The sequence below is a fragment of the Podarcis cretensis genome (assembly GCF_951804945.1).
Source record: "Podarcis cretensis genome assembly, chromosome: 14".
Taxonomy (NCBI): Eukaryota; Metazoa; Chordata; class Lepidosauria; order Squamata; family Lacertidae; genus Podarcis; species Podarcis cretensis.
Window position 1 is genome coordinate 28,204,826 of NC_137183.1, and position 24,182 is coordinate 28,229,007.

A 24,182-nucleotide genomic window follows, 5' to 3' on the forward strand; every position below is an offset into this window, starting at 1 on the left:
GGGGACGGGCGGGGAATGACTAGCAGCTGAAAAAGCTGGCGAGAAAAGAGGAAGTTTGAAAACTTCCTCGTGGCCCAACTCCTTGGAGTCAGGGGCTAGTTCGGGATACAGCCGAGCCGCATAAGCACAATAATCTGCCAGCCTTCAATGGGGATAGCACTGGAAGCTACAGTACACTGTTTGCTGACTCGCCCTTACAGCTCTCAGTGACTTCATCCACAGATTTCCATGCAAGAGGAAGCTGACTTCTCCATTGGCAGCCAGATTTACACTGCAGTCTATGGATATCACATCAGAATTACTGTAGTTCTGGAAGGAGTAAAAAAGAAAAGAAAAAAAGGAGTTAGAAGTGGAGAGGGCCATAACAAGGCTCATTCCTCCCATCTGGAAGTAGGACCAAAGTGACTACTGCAGTGGTCTGGGCAGGTGGGTGACCACCACTGGGCATTCTCTCAAATTTGCTGCATCCACAATGAGGTGGTCAGATCCTGCTCATGCTGGATGAAAGGAAGCACTTTTTCTTTTCTTTTTAGCTGCACAGTATTTCTCAACCTGTGGGTCCCCAGATGTTGTTGGACTACATCTCCCATCATTCCTAGCCAGCATGACCAGTGGTCAGGGATGATGGGTGTTGTAGTCCAACAACATCTGGGGACCCACAGGTTGAGAACAGGGCAGATAAAAGGAAGTTCTTCATTGTTAAACTATGGAACTCACTCCCACAGGAGGCAGTGACCAACTTGGTGTCAGGCTTGAGGAATCCTCTCCCTCCCCCGATGGCACCAAGAAGCAGGGAGGAAACAAGGAAGTTCTTACTTATGATTTGTTCAGTTATAATGGTGCTGCCCAGGACTGACCTGCTGGGGGCCTGAAGGGCCTGGCCCTGCTTCTCTTTGCCTGGCTTGGGGCACGGCCTGACAGGCTCCATTAAGGAGTGCTGCTGCTGCTGCTGGGCAGAGAGGGCTCCATTTTTTGTTGTTGTTTTCAAATTGCTTTTATTTTTTACCTGTGTCATTTTAAATTGTGATTGATATTAATGCTGTATTCTTAGTTTTAGATTTTATGATTTATGTGGAAATTGTTTTCCATTTGGCTGCGTATTTTTTTGATGTGTTTTGTTTATTGTTAATGACTTCTGTTATGTTGGTAATTACGTAAATCTGGTGATGTTGTAAGCCACCCTGACCATTGTTTTTAGCTATAGAAAGGTGGCATAAAAATAAAATGATGATGACGAAAGACAAAGAAGTCCAGTCATTCCTCAGTGATGGAGTTGCTCACACTGAGCTCCTCCTCCTCCCCGTCTAACAACAACACCTGCTTCTATGGCATCCGCCCATGGTGAACTGTCACTGTGCCCTTTGTTCTTAACGAATGTCGTGTTTTGGGAGAAGGGGGCTCAGTTATGCTGTCCAGTGACGTGTCAGCTAGCTGCTCTGTCTCCCCTCTACCTTCTCCTAACACCTCATAACTCTTCTGTTCGCCTGTCTCTGAGCTGTTATCTTCCTCGAAGCCCTGCTGTAATTTGAGACTGCCTTCCTCTTCTCTGGAAGCTACAGGAGAAGGGCGGGGGGGGTGAACTCCACCACTCCTCGTCCTCTTCAGTCCAGTCCCTGACACTTGGATGGATCTAAAAGAGGACTGGACAAATTCATAGAGGAGAAGGCTATCCATGGTTGCTAGCCACTCTGCTATGTTCTACCTCCTCTCAGAGGCAGTAATGCTTCTAAATAATAATAATAATAATAATAATAATAATAATAATTTATTATTTATACCCCGCCCATCTGGCTGAGTTTCCCCAGCCACTCTGGGCGGCTCCCAATCAGTGTTAAAAACAATACAGCATTACATATTAAAAACTTCCCTGAACAGGGCTGCCTTAAGATGTCTTCTGAATGTCAGGTAATTCTTTATCTCTTTGACATCTGATGGGAGGGCGTTCCACAGGTCGGGCGCCACTACCGAGAAGGCCCTCTGCCTGGTTCCCTGTAGCCTCACTTCTCGCAATGAGGGAACCGCCAGAAGGCCCTCGGCGCTGGATCTCAGTGTCCGGGCTGAACGATGGGGGTGGAGATGCTCCTTCAGGTATACAGGACCGAGGCCGTTTAGGGCTTTAAAGGTCAGCACCAACACTTTGAATCGTGCTCGGAAACAGTGGTACCTTGGGTTAAGAACTTAATTCGTTGTGGAGGTCCGTTCTTAACCTGAAACTGTTCTTAACCTGAAGTGCCACTTTAGCTAAGGGGGCCTCCCACTGGCTGCTGTGCTGCTGCTGAACGATTTCTGTTCTCATCCTGAAGCAAAGTTCTTAACCCGAGGTATTATTTCTGGGTTAGCGGAGTCTGTAACCTGAAGCCTCTGTAACCTAAAGCATCTGTAACCCGAGGTACCACTGTATCAGTTTCTGGACAGCACAAGAGCGGAGAGGGCGCTTGTGCTCAGGTTCTGCTGTGAGAACAAGGTGCTGGATTAGATGGGCTTGACCATTGGCATGACCCAGCAGGGCTCGTATTATGTTCTTATGCCAGGCTGGCAGTCCAAAGGCAGCCTGCCGCACGGAATAAGCTGAGACGGGGAACATTTGTGATTCTCCAAATGTTGTTGGGCTCCAACTCCCATCAGCTCCAAAGGCAGGGAATGCCAACAAAAAGGGTGCCTCTTTACATCCTTGGCCAATGCACAGGGATGATGGGAGCTGGAGTCCTTCAACATCTGGAGGGCCGTAGGGTCCCCATCCTCTATCATGACTGTTGCTCAGACCAGTGAGCATGCTTGAGCCCAAAGGGAGTCCCCCCCCCGCACGGGACTCACAGCCTACTCAGGTTTCCTTGCTGTTTAGGATGACCTCCCCCTGAAGTCCTCTCCTTTGGACAGGCCTGAAAATCACTTGCAGGTGTCATCCTAAGCAAGATTGGGCTGCCCACACTCCAGACCAGTCAAGCAGCTTCCTAATGCACAACCTGATGTCTTCTGGATATTTCGGATGACAACTCCCATCAGCCCCCACTGAAGACACCAGGTTCAGAAAGGCTGGTTGAGTGCATCAGCCCAAAGTCAATTTGCTATCTGACCTCATTCTCCATGTTTGCTATGTAACATTAAAGCCAGGGAGGGCATTCCCCCCCCCCCCAAGTCATAAAAAGTATTCATTGCACAGGAAATGCCGTGCAGGTTGTGAATACCTTGGCAATGACATTGCATACTTTTTAAATAAAAGATGGACCAGAATTTGAGCCCTATGTTCAAGTCTTGTCTCAGCACACAGGATTTGATTTTGTCTTTTCAGATGTCCAGCACAGAAAGATGGGCCTTACATACCAGCTGGGGGTGGCGCCCCAAGTCCTCATCAGAAGGTGTCCTTCGATAATCTGTGTTGTTCCCCCCAATGTGGCACGTTATGTGTTCCTATAATAGAAGAGGGAAGCTGGAATAGCTCACTGGGAACAGAAATCCAAAGAAACACCCTGCAAAGAATGACGCAGACTGGATAGTTTGTTTGGGGGATTTGCTCCCCCTGTGCACATCCTTGCTCCTAAAATACAGCTTCCATTTGTGCAGCCAGTCCGTCCCAAGGCAGCACACAAAATGTGCCCTGTGATTTAATGGGCACCTGGATTCCAGCAACAGTCCCTCTAGGAGGAAAATTGTTCCGTGACCTTATAAGCTAGTCATTAAATGCCAGTGGGAGGTTGGCTCTCTGCTGCTGCTGGCTCCTAATCTTTTCCATAGCTCCCCAGCCAGCTATGTGTGGAAGTGGATGGAGCCCTGAGTGCACAATTAATGCATAAGGGCTGTAGCTCAGTGGCGGAGCACCTGCCTTGGGTGCAGAAGGCTCAGGGTTCAATCCCCAATGGCATCTCCATGTGGGGCTGGGAACGTCTCTTGCCTGAAATCCCTGGAATGCTGCTGTGAGTCAGTGTAGGAGATACTGAGTTAGAGGAAGCAATGACCTGGCTTTAGTCTTAAGACAGCTTCCTTTCGGAGCCAAAAACTGTAATAATTGGGTCAAGAGGGTGACTATTAGCAGAACAGATGGGAGGAAACCAAAAGATGACACAACATCTGGATGGGAGGATGGTACAGCCTGCCAAATTTGCCATTGGGGGCCCAGTTTTATAAAAAGCACTAAAGCTGGACACAGGAGACTGCCAAGCCAGACCACTGGGTTCCATCTAGCTCAATATCATCGACACGGGCTGGCAGCAGCTCTCCAGGGTTTCAGAAAGGCAGCCTTCCCAGCCCCACCCAGAGATGAAACCTGGGGCCTTCTGCGTGCACATTAGATGTTGTGCCCCTGAGCCATGGCTCTTCATGGTAAGCACCACAAGTCTTTACGTAAGCCAAAGGGGTTTGATCCTAGAACTGGAAGTTGCTTGCAAGGGGTAGGGGAAAGCATGAGCATCATGACAGCACATTAACTTTGGAGGTTGCTATGATCACACAATCAAATTTGGGGGTTGGGGGGAACCCCTACATTGTGGCTTCCTGCTAGAGCATCCTGATTTGTAACCCACACCTTAAAGTTCCTTTGAGGCTATTTTTTAAAAATCTCCTTAAGAATCACAAATAAAAGTTCTAGCTACCTCATCCACATGGAAGCCTGCTAGCTGCAGAAGGCGATTGCCTCCCCGTGTGGCCACAGGGACTGTGATTTTGATAGCCATCGCATCAACAGGAAAGAGGCCCAGATTCTGCAGCTGTGAAAGTTGACAAACACACACTAGATCAATACCCTTCTGCAAGGGAACATCCCTCGCCCTCTTTCCCCACCAGGTTCCTCAGACACAGAGTTCCTCCACTACCTTAAAAGTACAGTTAAAAGGCGGACCGATGCTGTCATATCTCTCCAGAGAATTGTTTGACTTGACCTCGTAGTAATTCTGGCTGGGACTCCTGAATAACGGCAAAAAGGAGAAAACTCATCCATACATAGTTCAACTAAGGGTGTGTTCACATTCTGCCTTAGAGCACAATAAAGTTGTTCCCTTCCCCCCTCCCCACTGAGGATGTTTCACAGCTGAGCTCTTTTGCCCCTTAGTTCACATCAGCAGGGCTTCATTAGTGTCAGATTCATTTCTGTTTGTATACATCCTTTGGATGTCTTTATCCCATGCAAAGGTGGTCACACCTTGGCTAGAGGTGAATTAGGAACAGCTTAATGGCTCCAATCAACACACCAAACAGTAGTACCTTATAAGAAGCAAGGCGTTTGAAATGATTTTTAATATTGTTCTTGTTGTTGTTTAGTCGTTTAGTTGTGTCCAACTCTTTGTGACCCCATGGACCAGAGCATGCCAGGCACTCCTGTCTTCCACTGCCTCCCGCAGTTTGGTCAAACTCATGCTGGTAGCTTTGAGAACACTGTCCAACCATCTCATCCTCTGTCGTCCCCTTCTCCTTGTGCCCTCCATCTTTCCCAGCATCAGGGTCTTTTCCAGGGAGTCTTCTCTTCTCATGAGGTGGCCAAAGTATTGGAGCCTAAGCCTAATATTGTTTTTAATGTTCTCTAATCTGCCTTGGGACCTTAGGGTGAAGGGCAGGTAAAAAGGTAAAGGTAAAGGTACCCCTGCCCGTACGGGCCAGTCTTGACAGACTCTGGGGTTGTGCGCCCATCTCACTTAAGAGGCCAGGGGCCAGCGCTGTCCGGAGACACTTCCGGGTCACGTGGCCAGCGTGACATCGCTGCTCTGGCGAGCCAGAGCCGCACACGGAATTCATAGTAATAGTAGTAGCAGCAGTAAGTCCAGGATACACCTACATTTTTAATAATGCTGTGTGAACTCAGGTTAAAACCCCCACACTGGAAACATAGTGAGTGCCCATTAAACAGGAGCATGAATGCACACAGCGGGTGGAAATTTCAGTGTTAACAAATCAAAGCACTATAAAGACTCCACTCGAAGCCATCAGAAGTACCTGGTGAAAAGCAGGTCTGTTTCATACTTCAGCGGAAACTTTAGGAGGGCAGAATTGTCCTCTTTGGTGTTTTCCTGTTCCTCGCTGTCACTAGAATACAGAAGAACCAGAAGGTCGTTTAGGTGACACAGCAGGACTCAGAAGCCAGCAGATTAACAGGGAATGGGCTAATGTTGATGGGAAGGCAAAGACCCCTCCAAGCTGGTGCTTTTTTGAAGGTGTCTTCTACAACATCATTCAGCCCGGACACTGAGGTCCAGTGCCGAAGGCCTTCTGGCGGTTCCCTCACTGTGAGAAGTGAGGTTACAGGGAATTGGGCAGAGGGCCTTCTCAGTAGTGGCACCTGCCCTGTGGAATGTCCTCCCATCAGATGTCAAGGAAATAAACAACTATCTGACTTTGAGAAGGCATCTGAAAGTAGTCCTGTTTAGGGAAGTTTTTAATGTTTGATGTTTTATCGTGTTTTTAATATTGTGTTGGGAGCCACCCAGAGTGGCTGGGGAAACCATGTATGTATGTATGTATAAATTATTATTATTATTATAAACTCACTACGACCCTGTGAGGTAGGGTTAGACTGAGAGACTGACTGGCCCCAGGTCACCCAGGGAGCTTCCTGGCGAAGTGAGACTAGAACCCTGGTCTCCCGGGGTACAGCTACAGGATTTCAACAGGAAGCTACAAAATGTACACAGAGAGGAAACGGAGCAGTAGGTCTGCCTCAAATCCGTTCCAGGAGCAAAGAGCATTGAAAATGGGATGCAGGAGAACTGTCCAGATGCCACCATGAGCGTAATTATTTGTGAATGCGCCTGGAGGGGCTGTAAGCAGCTGCCTGCTCAGATGCAGCTGCATGAGGAACGTTGTGGACCTAGGCTGCTTACAAGAAGTTCCTACTGAATGGGATTAGGAGCTGTTAGCACTTATAAATATACAGAGAGAGAGAGAGAGAGCTCAGTTTTTCTTCTGTGGCATCAATGCCAGGGTTGGCGCTGGTCCCCTTTCCAAGAGTAGCAATTTTTCTTACTTATACTCTCAGTGACTTTGGCAGCAGACAGAACTTTCCCCTTGCCACTCGCCAATACTATGCTGGCCTAGCGGGATATAGAGACGTATAAAAGGGGATTTCTGGCTGACACAGCATGATTCACGAGCTGTGCGAAGTTAATCCACTCTGCAGTTGAAGTGAACAGAAATTTTTGTCATTTTCCAAGTGCTCATCTTACCAATTTTTGACACAGCTCTGGGTTCTCTAAGCGCTCTTACTCTCTCTCTCTCTCTGCCCAAGTTTAAGGAACTTTCACCCACATGTGAAACATCGCCTCCACTGCCATTTCTGTGATAGCAATTTAGCATCCGTACCTTAAATGCATCTACGGGGAAGTAATTCTTTTAATTCTCTTCTCCCCCCCCCCTTTTTTAGCAAAAATTCAAAACTGAGAGATGGTGACTGACCCACCATTGAACCCATAATAAGGTACTGTGTGGAAGTCCCCTTGGACTGGGGATATTTACATTTTAAAGGGATGGAATGTGAAGTCTTTCTCCTCCCCTGACCCAATTTCTCCAGCGGGTCTGGCACAATTCTAGAAAAGGTCTCTCTGCCGTCATATGGGCAATGGAGGGAGGGAGCTGTGATTTACAAGTGCAACTGTGGGTTTTCTAACTGCCAAAGTTAGCTTTGTTTTCATAGCGCCTGGGGTCTCTTAGGAGTGAGGGAGACCTGGTTTCACAAAGGCTCAAATTTTATAAACAACATTTATTGGGCTTGTGTGTGTGCGCGCGTGTGTGTGTATGTGTATGTGCATGCACAAACAACGACAGCCTCTGTATTCCACTGTATATTTTCATGGCACAGCTAGACAGTGCCCCCTGCCAAAGATATTTATTAGCATATGTATACATAAATGTATGCAATCTCCACAGTTTGCAGGAACCGAGGATTTACCCCGTGCTGGACAAGAGTCCACTTATGTGAAGGATGAGGACCAGCATCAGGACCACACGGGCTAAATGATCACTTTGCTGCCTCTGGCATGGGGACATCAAAGCTTACTTCCGTCCCAATGTCAGTGATGCAAGTTTGGGTGGGCTGGGCCTTGAAGCCATGCCCTTCATCTGCTAGCCATGCCCATTCAGTTCCCTCTCATCTGTGACCCCCTCCCCCCTTTTAAAAAAGGAATAGAATTTGAAATAGAAGAAACAGACCACAATACATGGGGGCTACTTAAGTGCCTAGGAGAAAAGGCAGGATAGAATTGTAACAAATAAGAGGTGTGTAAGCTATCTTATTGGTTTGGTGAATTAGTTGTTTCATAAAATGTATGAAGAACTTGATTGTAAATGAAATGATATTAAAGCAGTTTACAAAAAAAATAACAAAAAGATTATCAGTTTTTTAAAAAAGCAGTTAAAAACCATTATATAAAACCTTCAAAAATAATTGAGCCAAAAACCAGGTTTGTACGCATGTCAGCATTCTGCATGTTTGGATAGGCTTGCCTAAACAGAAATGTTTTCATTTCTGTTTCACTGAATGTTGACAACATTCAATGTTGTCAATAAGCAGGGAGTTCCAAAGTATGCATGCATGTGGTGGAGAAAATTCACAGAGAAAAGCTTTTCTGCCTCTCTCATAATGCCCCCCAAACCTGCCCACCTTACTTGGATGGCAAATAATTTCTGTGCACCCAGAGCATTGCGGAGTTCCCTGTGTTGGGATTCGCAGGATACTGAATAAGTCTGCAGGCTTCAACAGGATGATGCAATACTCTGTGAAGTGCTGAGTCAGAGTGACTCAGCAGGAGTGTGATTAATGTGATTGGCTATCACCTGTTTTAAAAAGAAAAGCCTGTTTTAACAGTGGGTGTGGTTGGTATGGTGGTTGTGCTGTAGTGTGGTGGTGCTGTGGTGGAGAGTATTCATTTGTAAGTACTCTGTATGGACTGTCTCTTTTGTAAATACCTGTATATACCTCACATTAAAAGACTGCACTGGGAAAAACCTGGGACTCTTAGCGTTTCTGCTGAAAGCGCCACAGACCTATTGAATTGTTGGGGTTTTAGCATCTGCAGTTTCATTCTTTTAAATACACCATTCACCAACTGCTGAGCCTTTGGGAAGAGGTAGGCTAGACACTCAGATAAATATATACATTTCGGAAGCCTCCCTGTTCTGACTCAGAAGCATCAGAGAGGGAAACAGCTTGGGGAAGAATGTGGTGGTGGGGAGGGAAAATGAGTGGATGTAAAAAAGGAGAAAAATAATGTTATTGCCGACCTGTTGGCAGTCAAAGAGATTTCCAGATTTTGGAGGAAAATAGATTTGCTGAACTCGAAATCCAGGCGAAAAGCCACCTGCAGAGATTGAAAACAGACAGATGCATTAAGGAAAACAACTCAGGAACATTTCCCACAGCCATCTGACAAGAGTCTTGTAGCCAACGTTTAGTCATAAAACTGAATTGAAATTAATGGACTTGACCAACTTAGGTTAGGCGAACATTTCCATCAACTCAGTTTGAAATCAGCAAATCAAAGGTCCATCAGTCGCCCCTGGTGTATGATGTAGAAGATATAGAAACATTCAAAGTATCCTATTTCTGAGCCAGACCCATTGGGCTCCATCTAGCTCAGCATTGTCTACACTGATTGGCAGTAGCTCTTCAGGGTCATGCCTGGAGTTTCCAGGGATTGAACCTGGGACCTTCTAGGTGCAAGGAAAATGCTCTGCCACTGAGCTATGGACCTGCTCCCTTAGTTTTACCTTTCTGGTTGCAACAGCGACTGGAGAGGCACTTAGCAAGTCTGATTAGTTGCATTGTGTTGCCCAGTTCACTTACACTGGGGGTGTTGCCTTGCTGAAAGTGGGAGGTTGGCTGCCAACCCCCCCCCCCCGCTCTAACTACATCTTTTTTTTAAAAAAAGCCCCAGGTCTCTGCACAGCTGATTATAATATTAAAATTCCCCTCCTTGGGCTCCGAGGGCTGAATTTTCCATTTTTAGCTTCTATTTGCTTTGGCAGAGCCGTACATATTCGAGGCCATACAGATGCATTATGATAGTATTTCATGGTCCAAAAGCACACAGGGCTGCTTTATTGCAAGGGCTAAATCTTAGCGCAGTGATTAGATCAAATCCATCACTGTCAATCCCTTGCCAAGCCGATGTTTCAATCTTAACATTTTCTTTAGAATCTGGGAAGCCTCTCATTGCCTTCGACTTCTTCTCTGTCTGCCTGTAGATCTTCCAAGGCTTTCCTTCCAGCCTATAGTGGATATGAGGGATAATTTATTTTCCAGGTAGATCATCTATGACAGCTCAGTGAAACTTCTTCTGTTTAAGGAGTCAGGAGAGTTAGGATGGGAGAGTTCAGCTGCCCAACATAGTTTCAAGCCCTGAACATCCTCTCAGGGTCTCTGCTGAGGAATCCTGATGGAAGTTGTTATGAAAATGAAATAATGAAGATGTCTCCTCCTGGGCCAGGCCAGTGGTCCATCTTGGGTAGGACTGTCTTCTCTGACTGGCATCAACACTCCAAGGTATTCGGCAGAGAGAAACCCTTTGCTTACTTGAAGATGCCAGGGACTGACCTACTGCATGCAAGGCAGGTGACCTAGAGGCCTCTCTTAAACCATCCGTGTGCTTTGCATACGGACTTGAGCTTGCATAGCTAAGAGCATGATGAGTGGGGAAGCTGCCAAAAGAGGGGAACAGGCTAGTGTTGGCACTATGAGATTTACAGATTTTAAGTAATCCTGGTGCCCACCAGGCATTTTTGACTGCAGCTCCATCAGCCTCGGTTTCCTATAAGTTTGCTTTACGTTATGGGATGGAACAAAGACTCGGCCTACTAGAGAATGATGAGGAAAAAATACTCAGTGCCTAGTTAAACTATGGAACTCCCTCCCACAAGAAGCAGTGCTGGCCACTAACCTGAATAGCTTTAAAAGAGGATTAGACAAAATCATGGAGGAAAAGGCCATCAATGGATACTAACCATGATGGCCATGCTTTGCCTCCACAGTTGGAGGCAGACATAGGAGCCAACTCCTCAGCCCCTCTCCCATTAAAATATTTGAGGGAACCAGTCCCCCCAGTCAATGGACATTGCCATTCAAATTGTGTACATGTGTCACATCATGTGATCGATTATGCAGCATGGGGCTTACCTGTCACCCCCCCCCCAATATTTTATTCAAGTTGACACCACTGGAGGCAGAAATGCACTTTAATACCAGTATCTGGAAACAACGGGGGGGGGGGGGGGGAGAGTGCTCTTGTGCTCAGGTCCTGCTTGCAGGCTTCCCATTGGGGCATCTGGTCCCCCCCTGTGAGAGCAGGATGCTTGACTGGATGGGTAATGGACTGATCCGGGAGAGCTCCTTTTATGTTCTTAATACAATCTACTTAGAGGTGAGAGGTGATATGACAGCTGTCTTCCAATATCTAAAGGGTTGCCCTGTGGAAGATGGAGCAAGTTTGTTTTCTGCTGCTCCAGAGGGGAGGCCCCAAACCAATGGATTCAAATGACAAGAAAGGCGATTCTGACTGAACATTAGGAAGAACTTTCCGACAGTAACAACTATTCAACAGTGGGCTGGACTACCTTAAAAGGTGGTGGACTCTTCTTTCTTTTTTAAAAAGTATTTATTTATAATTTTCATTTATGCAAATCTCATTTACAGTTATTTCATTTACAACAATTATTCAATCATAGTTTTAACTCCGGCTCCCTTCCCCCTCTTTCTGTGGGGGAAGGTGGTGGACTCTTCTATATTGTAGGTTTTTAAAGAAAGGTTGGATGGCCATCTGTCAGGAATTCTTTAGCTGTGATTCTTGAATTGCCGGGGGTTGGACTAGAGGACCCTTTGGGTCCCTTCTGACAACTCTGCAATTCTATGATTCTATTCTCATTCCATACTGCAGTCACATCTGGATTTGGCCAGAAGCTTTAACTGAAATGAACTATTCCTTGGCATAAACAAGCCATAAAAGGTAAGAAGGAATCCATCAGTCATGGCTACCAAGAACTATAAAGCGTGGAATCTTTGAACACTTGTGTCTCCCCCAACATCCTTCCTCGAATACATAAGAAGATGGTCTGAACCCACAACAGCTCCAAGAATCTAACATGGGGCTGAAAGTGCCCCTGCTGAAAACAGGAGAAATCTGAGTCTAATATAATCCCCAAACCCAGTGGTTGCAAAACAGGAAAAAAAGGTGACTCATACAGCAGCAAAGGAATTTGGGGGCTAAATTACCCAAAAGCCACTGTCAAAGTGCTCCAGAGGATTAGAGCAAACGTTTTTGGAATCAGCCTTCTGGTTTTGACTACCCAAACAAAGGCCTCTGAGGATTCTGGGCCATCTATAAGCAGCTGAAATTTCTTTGCTCACTGGTTGCTTCCTAATTTGGTTTCCCGGCGGAGCTCTGCAGCCTTGAAAAAGCAAATATTCCAATTATTTGTGTGTGTGTGGAGTCCTTAACGTCTCAAACTGAGCTGGGAAAGCAACAGGGATTAGGGTGGATGATGAATCTACTTAGAGCAACATCGCTCCATTAAATTCTGGAGAGGGCTAACCTCCCACCCTTGAAGGTTGCGTACCCCAGCACCCCAAATGTCTATACCATTTTATAATATGGTCAGTGACATACTGCTCCAGGGTTGTGGGGGGTCGAAGCCCCGCTGCTATTTCTGCAGCAGGGTCCCTCTCTTCAGCATCCCAGAGGCACCCCAACAGCAGAGAAGAGGAGCTTTTTAGCCCCTCTATGCTCCAAATGGGATGCGGGTGGCGCTGTGGGTTAAACCACAGAGCCTAGGGCTTGCCGATCAGAAGGTCGGCAGTTCGAATCCCCGCAATGGGGGGAGCTCCCATTGCTCAGTCCCTGCTCCTGCCCACCTAGCAGTTCGAAAGCACGTCAAAGTGCAAGTAGATAAATAGGCACTGCTCTAGCGGGAAGGTAAACGGCGTTTCTGTGCACTGCTCTGGTTCGCCAGAAGCGGCTTTGTCATGCTGGCCACATGACCTGGAAAAACTGTCTGCAGACAAACGTCGGCTCCCTCAGCCAATAAAGTGAGATGAACGTCGCAACCCCAGAGTCAGCCACAACTGGACCTAACGGTCAGGGGTCCCTTTACCTTTATACTCCAAATATAAGCATTTTATATTGGAAACTGCCTTGCGATCCTCAGATGAAGGGTGATATAGAAATTTCATAAATAATGAAAAAATAATCATAGAATCGTAGAGTTAGAAGGGACCCTGAGGATCATCTAGTCTAACCCCCTGCAATGCAGGAATATGCAGCTGTCCATTACGGGGACCGAACCTGCAACTTTGGCGTTATCAGGACCAAGCTCTAACACATCAGAGCTGTATAGGAACAATGAAAACACAAGGTGTTTGGGTTTCAAGAGAATGGGGTGCAAGTTCTGTTATATGCAGTGGAACTTCAAAGAAAACACGACTTAAAGTCACCCTGAAATGAACACTCCAATTCATGTGCAAAGAACATAGTTCTAGCTGAAAGGCAATTCATGGAGATCTGCACCGATCATTACAATGCATCCGTTATTATTATTGTATAATTATGAGATTATTGTATAATCTTAGAAGAAGAGGCATAAAGGGATCCTGCAATACAGAATGTGGTATATCTGCAGATTAATATACAATGATTCCACAGAGACAGAGCTATCAGATTTCTGGCTTAGGGTTACCAGCAGAGGAAAGCACCAAGTTAGCGGTCAGAGGACCATGATGAAGAGACTTGTGGGACCAGCTGTGGAAGCTCTGGGAGCCTGATGTGTGTACAGGCATCCTGTGGAGGAATAGAGATTCAGAACCTAACAAGGGCATCATCAGTGATGCCAATGAGTCTCACGGTCTCAGAAACAGGTATGGATACAGTAGTTGACAAGTATTTCACCAGCTCCCACCCTCCAGTTTTGTAGAGTGGAGAGCTCTTTTGATGTTCAATGCAGGTGGAACAAAAGAAGCTGCCTTGTTCTGAGTCAGACCCATTGGTCCATCTTGCTCAACATTGTCTACACTGGCTGGAAGCAGCTGTCCAGGATTTCTGGCAGGAAGTCTTTCCTAGCCCTACCTGGAGTTGCTGCCAGAGATTGACCCTGGGACGACCTGCATGCATCACTGAAGCTTTTCGTTTAATTTAGGGGGTTACTTTCCCAGTGTTGGGAATTGCTGCTGCCCTACTCATTGGAAGGCAAACTTGACTTAGACTAGCTTGGACCTTACAGCAGCTCTCTAAGAAAGAGGTGGTTGAGAGGCTGGTCAACAGCTCCTGTTTAGAGAAAGCTCCGTGGTTTTTGCCTCACCTTGAGGATGTCCCCAAAAGCGAGCTGTGAGTTCAAGTTTGCCTTGGCTGCCTCCTTTTCCCTATTTTAGCTGGTGCTTGTTTTGTGCGCAGGTGCCTCAGAGCCTCTTACCTTTGCTTTGGCTCGGAAGAATGGATAGCTGACATTGCAAACCCTCCGGTTCGGATGCTTCTCTTCAGACACGCACTCAATATTAATGTCCAGGTCATCCTGAAACAGAAGGGAAAGAATTGACGCTAGCTTTGCATGGGAACTAGATTGCAAAGAGGTCCCCCAAAGCATTTTGAAATGCAGTCTCATTGCCTGGTATACCACTCTACCTTGCATTTAATGAAACTACTCTGCTTCTTTAGGACGTGATATTTGCCCCTCTCTTATGCCTTGGAAGGACAGTTCTGGAAACCCGCTGGGTGCTGTCTTATCAGAAGGCATGCAGGCAGGTTGGCATGAGAAACAGTGCTTTGTAGGGAATGACCTTTACCATTGGTCATACTGGCATGTCCTAAAAGAGGAGTCTAGTGATTGCAAGTTACTTTGATCATACTGGCACAGTCCACTGAAAGCACACAGCATCCCCTATCTTCTGAAACAACAATGGGACACTAACTCCACCCAAGGCGGGCTGGAGAACAGCAACAACTGACAAAAGATCGACAAAATATATTACAAGGTCAGGAAGAAACACTATAGACAGAATAATTGTCACACACAGGAAGGAAAAAGTTTAAATGCTTCATCTGTAGGCATAAAAATCAAAGTGTCAATACGAATGGAAGTCGCTAAAACGGCAGTTGCGATATAAAGGACGTATTTGGACTGGAGCGTAATTGGAATTTATAAGATTTTGGAACACAGAAACAAAGTAAATCATTAAACCATCAATTCCAGCATGTGGGGGGGGCACCTAAATTGTATCATTTGGCATCTCAATGATTGGTATTATTAATTGTATTGTAATTTGGCATTGGATTGTTGTAATTGAAAGCTAATAAAAATTCTTATCAAAATAAAGCACAGCATCCCCTAAAGAATCCCGGGAATTGTAAATTTGTTAAGGGTGCTGAGAACTGTAGTTCTGTGAGGGCTTAATTACTGTTCCCAGGGAAGCCATGTGCTTTAAATGTTATTTAAATATGTGGAGTGGATGTGACCACTGCTTTGAGAGGGAATCTAAAAATTAACACAGTTCCAGGGAGGTTTGTAATAAACCAGTTGGGGCTGATGTATTTGTCCCTATGTGAAAGGTGATTTGCAAAAGCATTTTGACATGGAGGAAAGAACACACTCTCTGCTTCTGAATTCAAACTCAGAACCTCCCCCTTCTTACAGGAGATTCCTTTCATAATACAGTGGCACCTCGGATTAAAAACTTAATTCGTTCTGGAGGTCCGTTCTTAACCTGAAACTTTTCTTAACCTGAGGTACCACTTTAGTTAATGGGGCCTTCCGCTGCCACTGCGCCGCAGCCACACAATTTCTGTTCTCATCCTGAAGTAAAGTTCTTAACCCAAGGTACTATTTCTGGGTTAGCCGAGTCTGTAACCTGAAGTGTCTGTAACCTGAAGCATCTGTAAGCCGAGGTACCACTGTATGGAATAGCTGGGAGCCTCAAATCTGTTTTTATAAGTCAACAAAACATTTCCTTTATTTGCTGCCCCTGTGTTTGTTCTGGTTTCGTCTGTTCATGTTGTCCTTTGGTTAAGTTTGGGGTAATTCATCAGTAAGAAGAGAGAAGCATTTTGCACTTTTCCTATTTTGTGGTTAATCTTTCCTGCAATTTTCCACTGGCAGAGCCTTTTAAATCAACACAAGGAAGACACTTGATGCTTGGCGGCTAGAGCAAGCTCAGCATATTTACTAATAAAGAGGGAGAGAGAGCATGGCTTGTCCAAAGCTCGCGGCAAAGTGCTTACACACACTGTCAACACTTCACCATTTACTGCGAGTCTAGACGGCAACATTGGGAAGAGGACGTTTCAGAGGACCAGCTAGGAAGTCGTCACAATTGGGAGGTATTCCTATGAAAATAAATACAACCCACTGTGGCTGGCTTGTTGGGACTGGTGGGGTAGAAGGCAGGGAGGTCAACAGTAGGTGGTGCCAGAGCCAATGACAGATGGGGCACCCTGTGGCTGGTTGTGAATAGGAAAGCAGAATGGTGGGGGCAGTGGCTAATTTGGCCTAATGTACGAAGCTCCTCTGAATGTAATTTCCTGATGGATTATGATGATGATCAGTGCTTTTTTCTAAAAAATATATGCTTAGGGGTACTCTCATTTTCTGACTCATATTGAAATACTGCCGCAATAAGGCCAAACTTAGATTCACAAAGTGTTTAGGGGAATGCGTCCCCCTGCGTCCCCCCAGAAAAAAGCACTGCTGATGATGATAATGATGATGATTTATTTGCACCCCGTAAATGACTGGGTTGCACCAGCCACTCTGGGTGACTTCCAGCATGTATAAAAACACAGTAAAACATTAAACCTTAAAAAGTTTTCCTATACAGGGCTGCCTTCAGGTCTTTCCTAAGTGCTATATAATTACTCATCTCCTTAACATCTGATGGGAGGGCATTCCACAGGGTGGGTGCCACTACAGAGAAGGCCCTCTGCCCTCTGCCAACCACAACCGCTTAGCCCAGCACTGTATTTCTATCAGCAGCCAATCAGATGTCTTTGGGAAGGCCTTGAAAAGGACATAAAGGTGACATCCATCAGCCCTTGCCTCTCAGCAAACTGGAATTCAGAGGAATACTGCTTCCATATATGGAGGCTCCATTCTGGGCCATTGTGGCTAGTTACGAGGATCATCAAATACCACATCAATGAATCTACATTTAGGCTCAGCATAATGACTGCTATGACTGCTTCAGTATCACAGCCTGTGATGTTGCAGTGGTAGCATCACAAGCCAAAAATGGGGGGGGGGCATTCCAGTGGAGCAGGGACAGGAGTCAGCGACAGCTCATTCACGCTTCTTGAACCATTAAGTGAACCAAAATGCAGCCATCCTTTGGACCTTGCAGGTCTCCAAATGACGCAATGGAGCTCTCCAGCCAAGAGAAATACACAAAAAGGCACACCTTTGTGAAAACAGCATGCAGAGCTATAGAACATTTAGGGGAAATTGCTTCCCAAGGTGTGCATATTAGGCAAAACTCGGTGCAAATTTTCACAAATGGGTGAAGATTGAAAAATGAGAAAACAGAGAGAAAGCTGCTGGCCTCATGCATGGAGGCAGAGCAATGGTGTTCTATCCTAGTTGTAAAACAGGTAACAGAAAGAAGGTGTTGCAAAGGCGAGGCTGAGAGATGCACTAGCAGGGTGCTTCACTGGGATTGCAGCTGACACTGAGGTGAATGGAGAACTGAACTGAATACAGTGGTACCTCTGGTTAAGAATTCATTCCGGAGGTCCGTTCTTAACCTGAAACTGTTCTTAACCTGAGGTACCACTTTAGCTAATGGGGCCTCCCGCTGCCACCACGTGATTTCTGTTCTCATCCTGAGGTAAAGTTCTTAACCTGAGGTACTACTTCCGGATTAGCAGAGTCTGTAACCCGAAGCGTTTGTAACCCAAGGTACCACTGTACTGGAAAAATATGAGAAACTGCGAGAAACCAAAATGGACAGATTCGCTCCTCTCTACTTGAAATGAGATGAGCCACTGTCATGGCTCCTCACTGCTTTTGCTGCTCTCAGCGGAGGCAATGTCCATGGTTACAGCACCACTGTAAAAATGGCAAACCCTAGAGGGCCAAGGCAGTGATAGAAAAGCTGCTTTATCCACAGCCCAGGCAAGCAACAATCAGGATGACAAAGGAGCTGACGTGGACACAGCCATATGAAAAATATAAATCAGAAACATTTTTTCAATAAAGCATTCCCAGACGCTGGCTGGCTTCGATGGCTGGCTGTCAGCGCAGTCCTATATGATGTCCCCCAAGTGCTGAGCAGATGCTTGGCAAGCCCCCCAAGACTCCTTCCATCTTCCCTCCCGAGATCAGCAATTGCTGTGGCATCATCCATAGCCCAGTGCACAAAAACTATAGCTCATTCTCTGTTCTAAGCCCCTTGTTTCCAGAGAAGCAATAACTCAGTGCAAAAAAAATCACCTCTGACTGAAACTTGGCCATCAAGGCAAGTGCAAAAGCAAAAGGAGGAGGGAGATGCTTTTGAAAACCACCAGGAAAATGGACAAAGTCGTTAATCATTGCACTATATTGAAGTTAAAACACCCTCCTGGGGCAAGTAGCAATTGCTTCTGGGCAACTAGATTACCAGCTTTTCCATGTGCAGCAACGTGTGGAAACAAGAAAACCTGAAAGGGTGGAGGGGTGTGTGTGCATGTATAAATATTATTTCTACCATGCAGAGCAGAGAAAGTAATCTCTGCTGGTTGGGTATGAGGATACACACACACACACACCCACACACACACCATCTGAGCTGTGCATTTAAATAACACAAACAGCTGGAGTTGGGGGCAGCCACACTACTCTCAAACATGAGAAGTCGACAAGGTGGTCAGAGGTCTGCTGTGCTTTTTATTCGTCCCGTATTGCGCAATGAAAGCACCTGCAAGCAAAGATCTCGTTGACTCTGAGAACTCAGAAGGCACAGGAAATACTTTTGCAGCCTGTCAGTCTTCTTAAGGGGGGAAAAACAATTGTGGAGGGCAGAGAGAGAAAAAAACTTAAAGGATTGAAGAGGATGACATGGACTTGGAAGCACTCTGATGAACTGTTTCATAAAAAATAAGAGTTTGGGTTTAAATCCATCCATCCATCCATCCATCCATCCATCCATCCATCCTCAAGGGACATCAGTGTCTCTATTGAAGCAGTTTTCCTGATGAAAGACATCACTTTGTTGCTCAAAAGGATAAGGAGAAATGCATCACTGCCTACGCCGGATCAGATCAAGGGCTCACTAATATCGGACAACTACTAGATGCACAGGCCTGTTGGGCATCTCCTCATTTGCTCCCAGCAGCCACTACTCAGCAAAGGCTGTTCCTCAATCATGAGCTAAGTGAACACTAGCTGTTTAGCCCCATCCCCTGACCTCAGAGGACCTCAGCAGGAACAGTTTCCTGGGAACTGCCATGAGAATGTAAGAAGAAGCTGCTGGACCATGCCAATGGCCCATCTAGTCTAGCATCCTGTTCTTACACACACTTGTGGGAAGTCAGCAAGTAGGATTTGGGTGCAACAGGCCATCCTGTGATTTCCAGCAAGTGAGATATCAAGAAGTGTCTCAATCATGTGCTGCGTGAGTTGCAGTTGCTCTGCCCCACTCCCTCACCTTGGGGGTCTTCACTGGGCTCTGCTGCCTAGTAGCAAGGCAACACTAGTGAAGGTCAATCATCTTGTTGCCCTAGAGCTATTTCTCTCCCCACTACAAGACTCAAATATGTTTTTTATCATGGGAATCTCCTTCCATGGAAGGCACTCACAAAGAGAGCCCTGATCACAGCAGGACCAAACCTTCTTGCTCTTGTTTGGGATGCAAAAGAGTCACATCACCGCCTTCTTCCCTGTTCCCTCACCTGACTGTATGCTCAATCAGGGTTTTAAAAACCCTAGCAAAGCATTAGTCCTGCCCATGAATTGATTTGGGTTTGGAGACAGGGTGGGTCAGGTTGGCCCAAGCTGGGGGGCTGTGCGCAGCCTCAATAGCTGCCCAAGACCACCTTGGCTTCCTGAACTGGGAATAACTGGCCAAGGAATCCATGGTCCCTCAGGAATAAGACAGGTCAAAGGATTCTGCTAGGAGAACAGTGCCACATGGAAAGCTGAGGACAGGCTGGCTGATGCATTACAGATGTTTTAGATTCTGATGGTGGGACTGTGTTTTACAAGGAAATGCATTTAATGAAAACCTGATGGCCGCTTCTTCTAGATGGAGTGACTCTGGAAGAGGAAGACTTGCACGGCAGAAGCAGCAGGGATGCTCCAAACTTTTGCCACCCACCATCTTTCCCCTGAAACTCCTCCACCTTTCTCCTGCCCTGGAATGCCAGAAGTGGGTACGCGGTAAAAACAGATGACTTTGGCAAGGTTGCTTTTTCATCCCCCCCCCCCGAGGCTAAATTCAATTTCCCCTACTTCTGCATCAGTTTGCAATTTTTCTTTTATGAAAAGTTAGCATGCGGGTGGCGGGGGCATGGAAAATGCACAGTTGCAGTCAACATCATGTCCTGCTTGGTCCTTACTTCCTGTGATACGAAAGCTCATAGGACCATTAAGAAGAGCCTACTGGGTCAAGCCAATGGCCGAGCTGGTCCAGCATCCCATTCTCACAGTGGCCAACCAGATGCTGATTATGGGACACCAGCAAGCAGGACCTGGGCATAAGATCCCTCTCCCCTCCTGTGGTTTCCAGCAACTGGTATTCAAAAGCATGACTGCCTCCAGCTGTGGAGGCAGAGCAGAGCCATCCTGGCTAGAAGCCATCGATAGCTTGTATTCTACATGAGTTTGTCTAATCCTCTTTTAAAGGCATCCAAGTTGGTGGCCAGCACCAACTTCCTGTGGACGTGAGTTCCATAGCTTATATATGCACTGCTTGAAGAAGGCCTATTTCTAAATTAAAAAGTCCCAAACACTGCAACCTTTCCTTGTAGGGGAATAACAGAATCATAGAAACATAAAATTGGAAGGGTTGCAACCCCTTGCAATGCAGGAATTACAGTTAAAGAATCTCTGACGGATGGCCATCCAACCTCTGCATTAGCTACCCCTTCCAGTTTGGTGCCTTCTGCAAATTGGATGAGCAGCCGCTCAATTCCTTCATCCAAGTTGTTTATAAAGGTGTTGAACAACAACAGGCCCAGGACAGAACTGGACGAGGAGCCAATAGAGAGCAGAGAAGCTACCACTTGCTTGTCCTTCCTCTTGCTTTGAACATAGCCAAAGGAACATTTTAATATTATTTTTAACCTCTTTTGCAAGCCTGAGCTTTGGCGTGCATGACCTCCTTCCTGCAACTGTTGGCTACTTGTGTATTTCTCTTTGTGTTTTCTCCTCCCTTTCATTCAGAGACTCCTTACCTTCTGGATCAAGCTGGCAAACTTCAGGTTCCTCGAGAACGAAATGTTTAGAACGGTGTTATATGCATTTTCTCCTCTGTTCTCCAGCGTAGCTTCCACTGCCACCCTCCTCCTGGCACTTTCTATGACAAAAATGGAGGTGTCAAAAGACAGCGTGTAGGCGGAGCAATCCGAATGCGATTTTCTCAGGACGCGTCTGCAATACTCCCTATGAAAAGAGCAAACATTAAAGCAGCAGCCCAGGAAGAAGCGTCCACCCTCCCTGCAACTGCGCATGAAGGAGACTCCCCACAGTCTCACAGGGGGCAGCCTGTCAACGCCCAAAGTGCCTTGGTCACACTGCAGCACCAACAAGAAACAGGCAAGGGCCCAGCGCTAAAGCAAGAGGCTGAACAGTGAAGCACGTAAGACAATGGACCTGGAAGGAAGGCATTCATATTCTACATGGCATTCTTATCGGACAGTGTCCTGTGGGGTCTCTTAAACTAGAAAGGGTGTTCCCAATTTATTTTCACAAGCTCAATACAGTGGTACCTCTGGATGCAAACGGGATCCGTTCTGGAGACCCGTTCACATACTGAGTAGAACGTAACACGTGACTGCATGTCTGCGCATGCGTGGGTCGCGTTTCGCCACTTCCGCGCATGCGCGTGATGTCATTTTAAGCATCTGTGCATGTGCGAGCGGCGAAACCTGGAAGTAATGTGTTCCGTTACTTCCAGATCACCGCGGAGCATAACCTGAAAACACTCAACCTGAAGTGACCTAACCCAAGGTATGACTGTATAGAAATAAGGCCAGATTACACATGTTAATCACACTTTTTAAAAATAAAAAATAAAAAAAGCTTTCTTGCAGTGCCAGCACTGGGAAGTTGGTGAGATTCCACAAGACGGTCTTCACAGTGGTGGCACCCAGAGGCTGGAACTCCCCCCCCCCCCTGGGGAAATACAGTAGTGCCTCTCATTGCTGTTCTTCAGCACCACTTAAAGATGGTTACAGTGGTACCTTGGAAGTTGAATGGAATCCATTCCGGAAGTCCGTTTGACTTCCAAAACGTTTGGAAACCAAGGCACAGCTTCTGATTGGCTGCAGGAAGCTCCTACAGCCAATCAGAAGCTACGGAAGTCCTGTCAGATGTCCAGCTTCCAACGAATGTTCACAAACTGGAACACTCGGGGGTTGCGGTGTTCGGGAGCCAAAACAGAGGAGTACCAAGGCCTTTGGGATCCATGGTACGACTGTATTTGTTTAGCCAGGTCTTTGGGAATTAAGCATCCCATTCTAGGCTGTAGTTTTAAAGAAATGGGGTTTTTGTGTCAAGTATTTTGGGATGGTGGTTAATTATACTGGACACCACCCATGGATTTCAACTGGAGGAACAGAAATCAAACAAATAATAAAATTATAATGCTGTTGCCACTTGTACTCTGAAAGAACAGTAGCCAGAGTCCCCCAAATCCTATGCTGTGCTTCCGATCTGTGTTCCCAATCTGGTTCCCAGCCCAAACCCCACTCCCCTGCTCTGTTTTGTCCCCAAAGGTACTGCAAACAAGATGAAAAGAAATGGCCAAATTCAGGATGACATCACAATAACCTATAAGATAAGTGTGAGAAATCTTCGGTCCTTCAGGTGTTGCTGAACTACAATTCCCATCCTCCCTGGCCATGGGCCATGATGGCTGGGGCTGATGGCCAACATCATCAGTTCAGCAACATTTGAACCATCAAAGGTTCCCCACTCCTGTTCTAAGAGTGGTAACCCTGCAATCTGATTTCCCAAATCCCTCTCACTCCAGATGAGCTACTCACATGGCAGTTGGGATATCAGTTTTAGCATCAAGGACCAAATTAGGGATGCAATGCTCGTCCTCGTTGCATCCGTTCCAGAAAGGTACCTATGAAACAAGAAGGAAAAGTATTTATTTCCCAACCTTCGCCCTAAGCTCCCAGGATAGGGAACAACATTTAAACAGTTTAAAACAGCTGACAATTATAAAAAATAAGGTGGGTCCTAAAAATGTGCATCCTCAAGTGTCAAAAGCCAGGGTAAAGAGGTGCATCTTCAGCATCCTCCAGAAGCTGTATAATGAAGGTATCAGATGCACCTTTGTGGGGAGGGCATTCCACAGCTTGGGGGCCGCCACAGAGCAGGCCCTCTCCTGGGCCACCGGCACCCTGCAAGCCTCTGAGGATTCTCTGGTTTTTATATGGAAGGATAAAGAAGATGTCTATAAACTAGGTACCCTGGACAGTTCTGGGTAACCTGAATTACAGTACAATACTTAAAAAAAAAAAAGATATCAATATGTAGGATTTGATATTGTGCCAGGCATGACACTGTGCAGAAAGGTTGACCACACACATAATACATCTGCTGGCTTTCTGGTTGTCCCAACCAATATGTGAAGCCCAGAGAGGCAATTTAGTTAGCTCATACGTCTCAGCGTCTGGATTGAAAAATGAGGACCAGGTGACTTCCATAAACAACAGGCTTGCCCTCCTTTCATATGTTTAGGCAGCCTTGCAAGTTATTACTGTTTGATTTATACAAATTTCAAACGACATTTTTGCTGTAAATATGCATGGGATCCAGTGTGGTGTAGTGGTCAGAGTGTCATACTAGGACCTGGAAGACCAGGGTTCAAATTCCCACATGACCAAGAAACTCACTGGGTGGACCAGTAACTGCCTCTCATCCTAACCCACCTCACAGGGTTGTTGTGTGGATGAAATGAGGGAGGAAGAGAGCCATGCACACCCACTTTGAGTAATAAGTAAAATAATAAAAACAACACACCTTGGTTCCTGATCTGCTCTTCCACATTCCTCTGCCCCCTATACTTCAGTGACCTGTCCCCCCCCCCC

The 24,182-nt window shown here is 46.3% G+C and overlaps 1 protein-coding gene across 1 annotated transcript in view; it reads right to left on the reverse strand.

Moving 5' to 3' along the window:
* The window catches only part of ITGA11 (integrin subunit alpha 11), a 90,233-nt gene that overhangs the window by 5,788 nt on the left and 60,263 nt on the right, over positions 1–24,182 (reverse strand). Inside the window, exons 19-27 of the mRNA XM_079953001.1 lie at positions 23,127–23,212; positions 21,315–21,522; positions 14,371–14,469; positions 9,199–9,275; positions 5,920–6,009; positions 4,806–4,896; positions 4,587–4,700; positions 3,322–3,408; positions 199–309 (exon numbers count right to left, since the gene is read on the reverse strand). Of these exons, the coding sequence (XP_079809127.1) occupies positions 199–309; positions 3,322–3,408; positions 4,587–4,700; positions 4,806–4,896; positions 5,920–6,009; positions 9,199–9,275; positions 14,371–14,469; positions 21,315–21,522; positions 23,127–23,212 (963 nt within the window). The remainder of the gene's footprint in view (positions 1–198; positions 310–3,321; positions 3,409–4,586; positions 4,701–4,805; positions 4,897–5,919; positions 6,010–9,198; positions 9,276–14,370; positions 14,470–21,314; positions 21,523–23,126; positions 23,213–24,182) is intronic.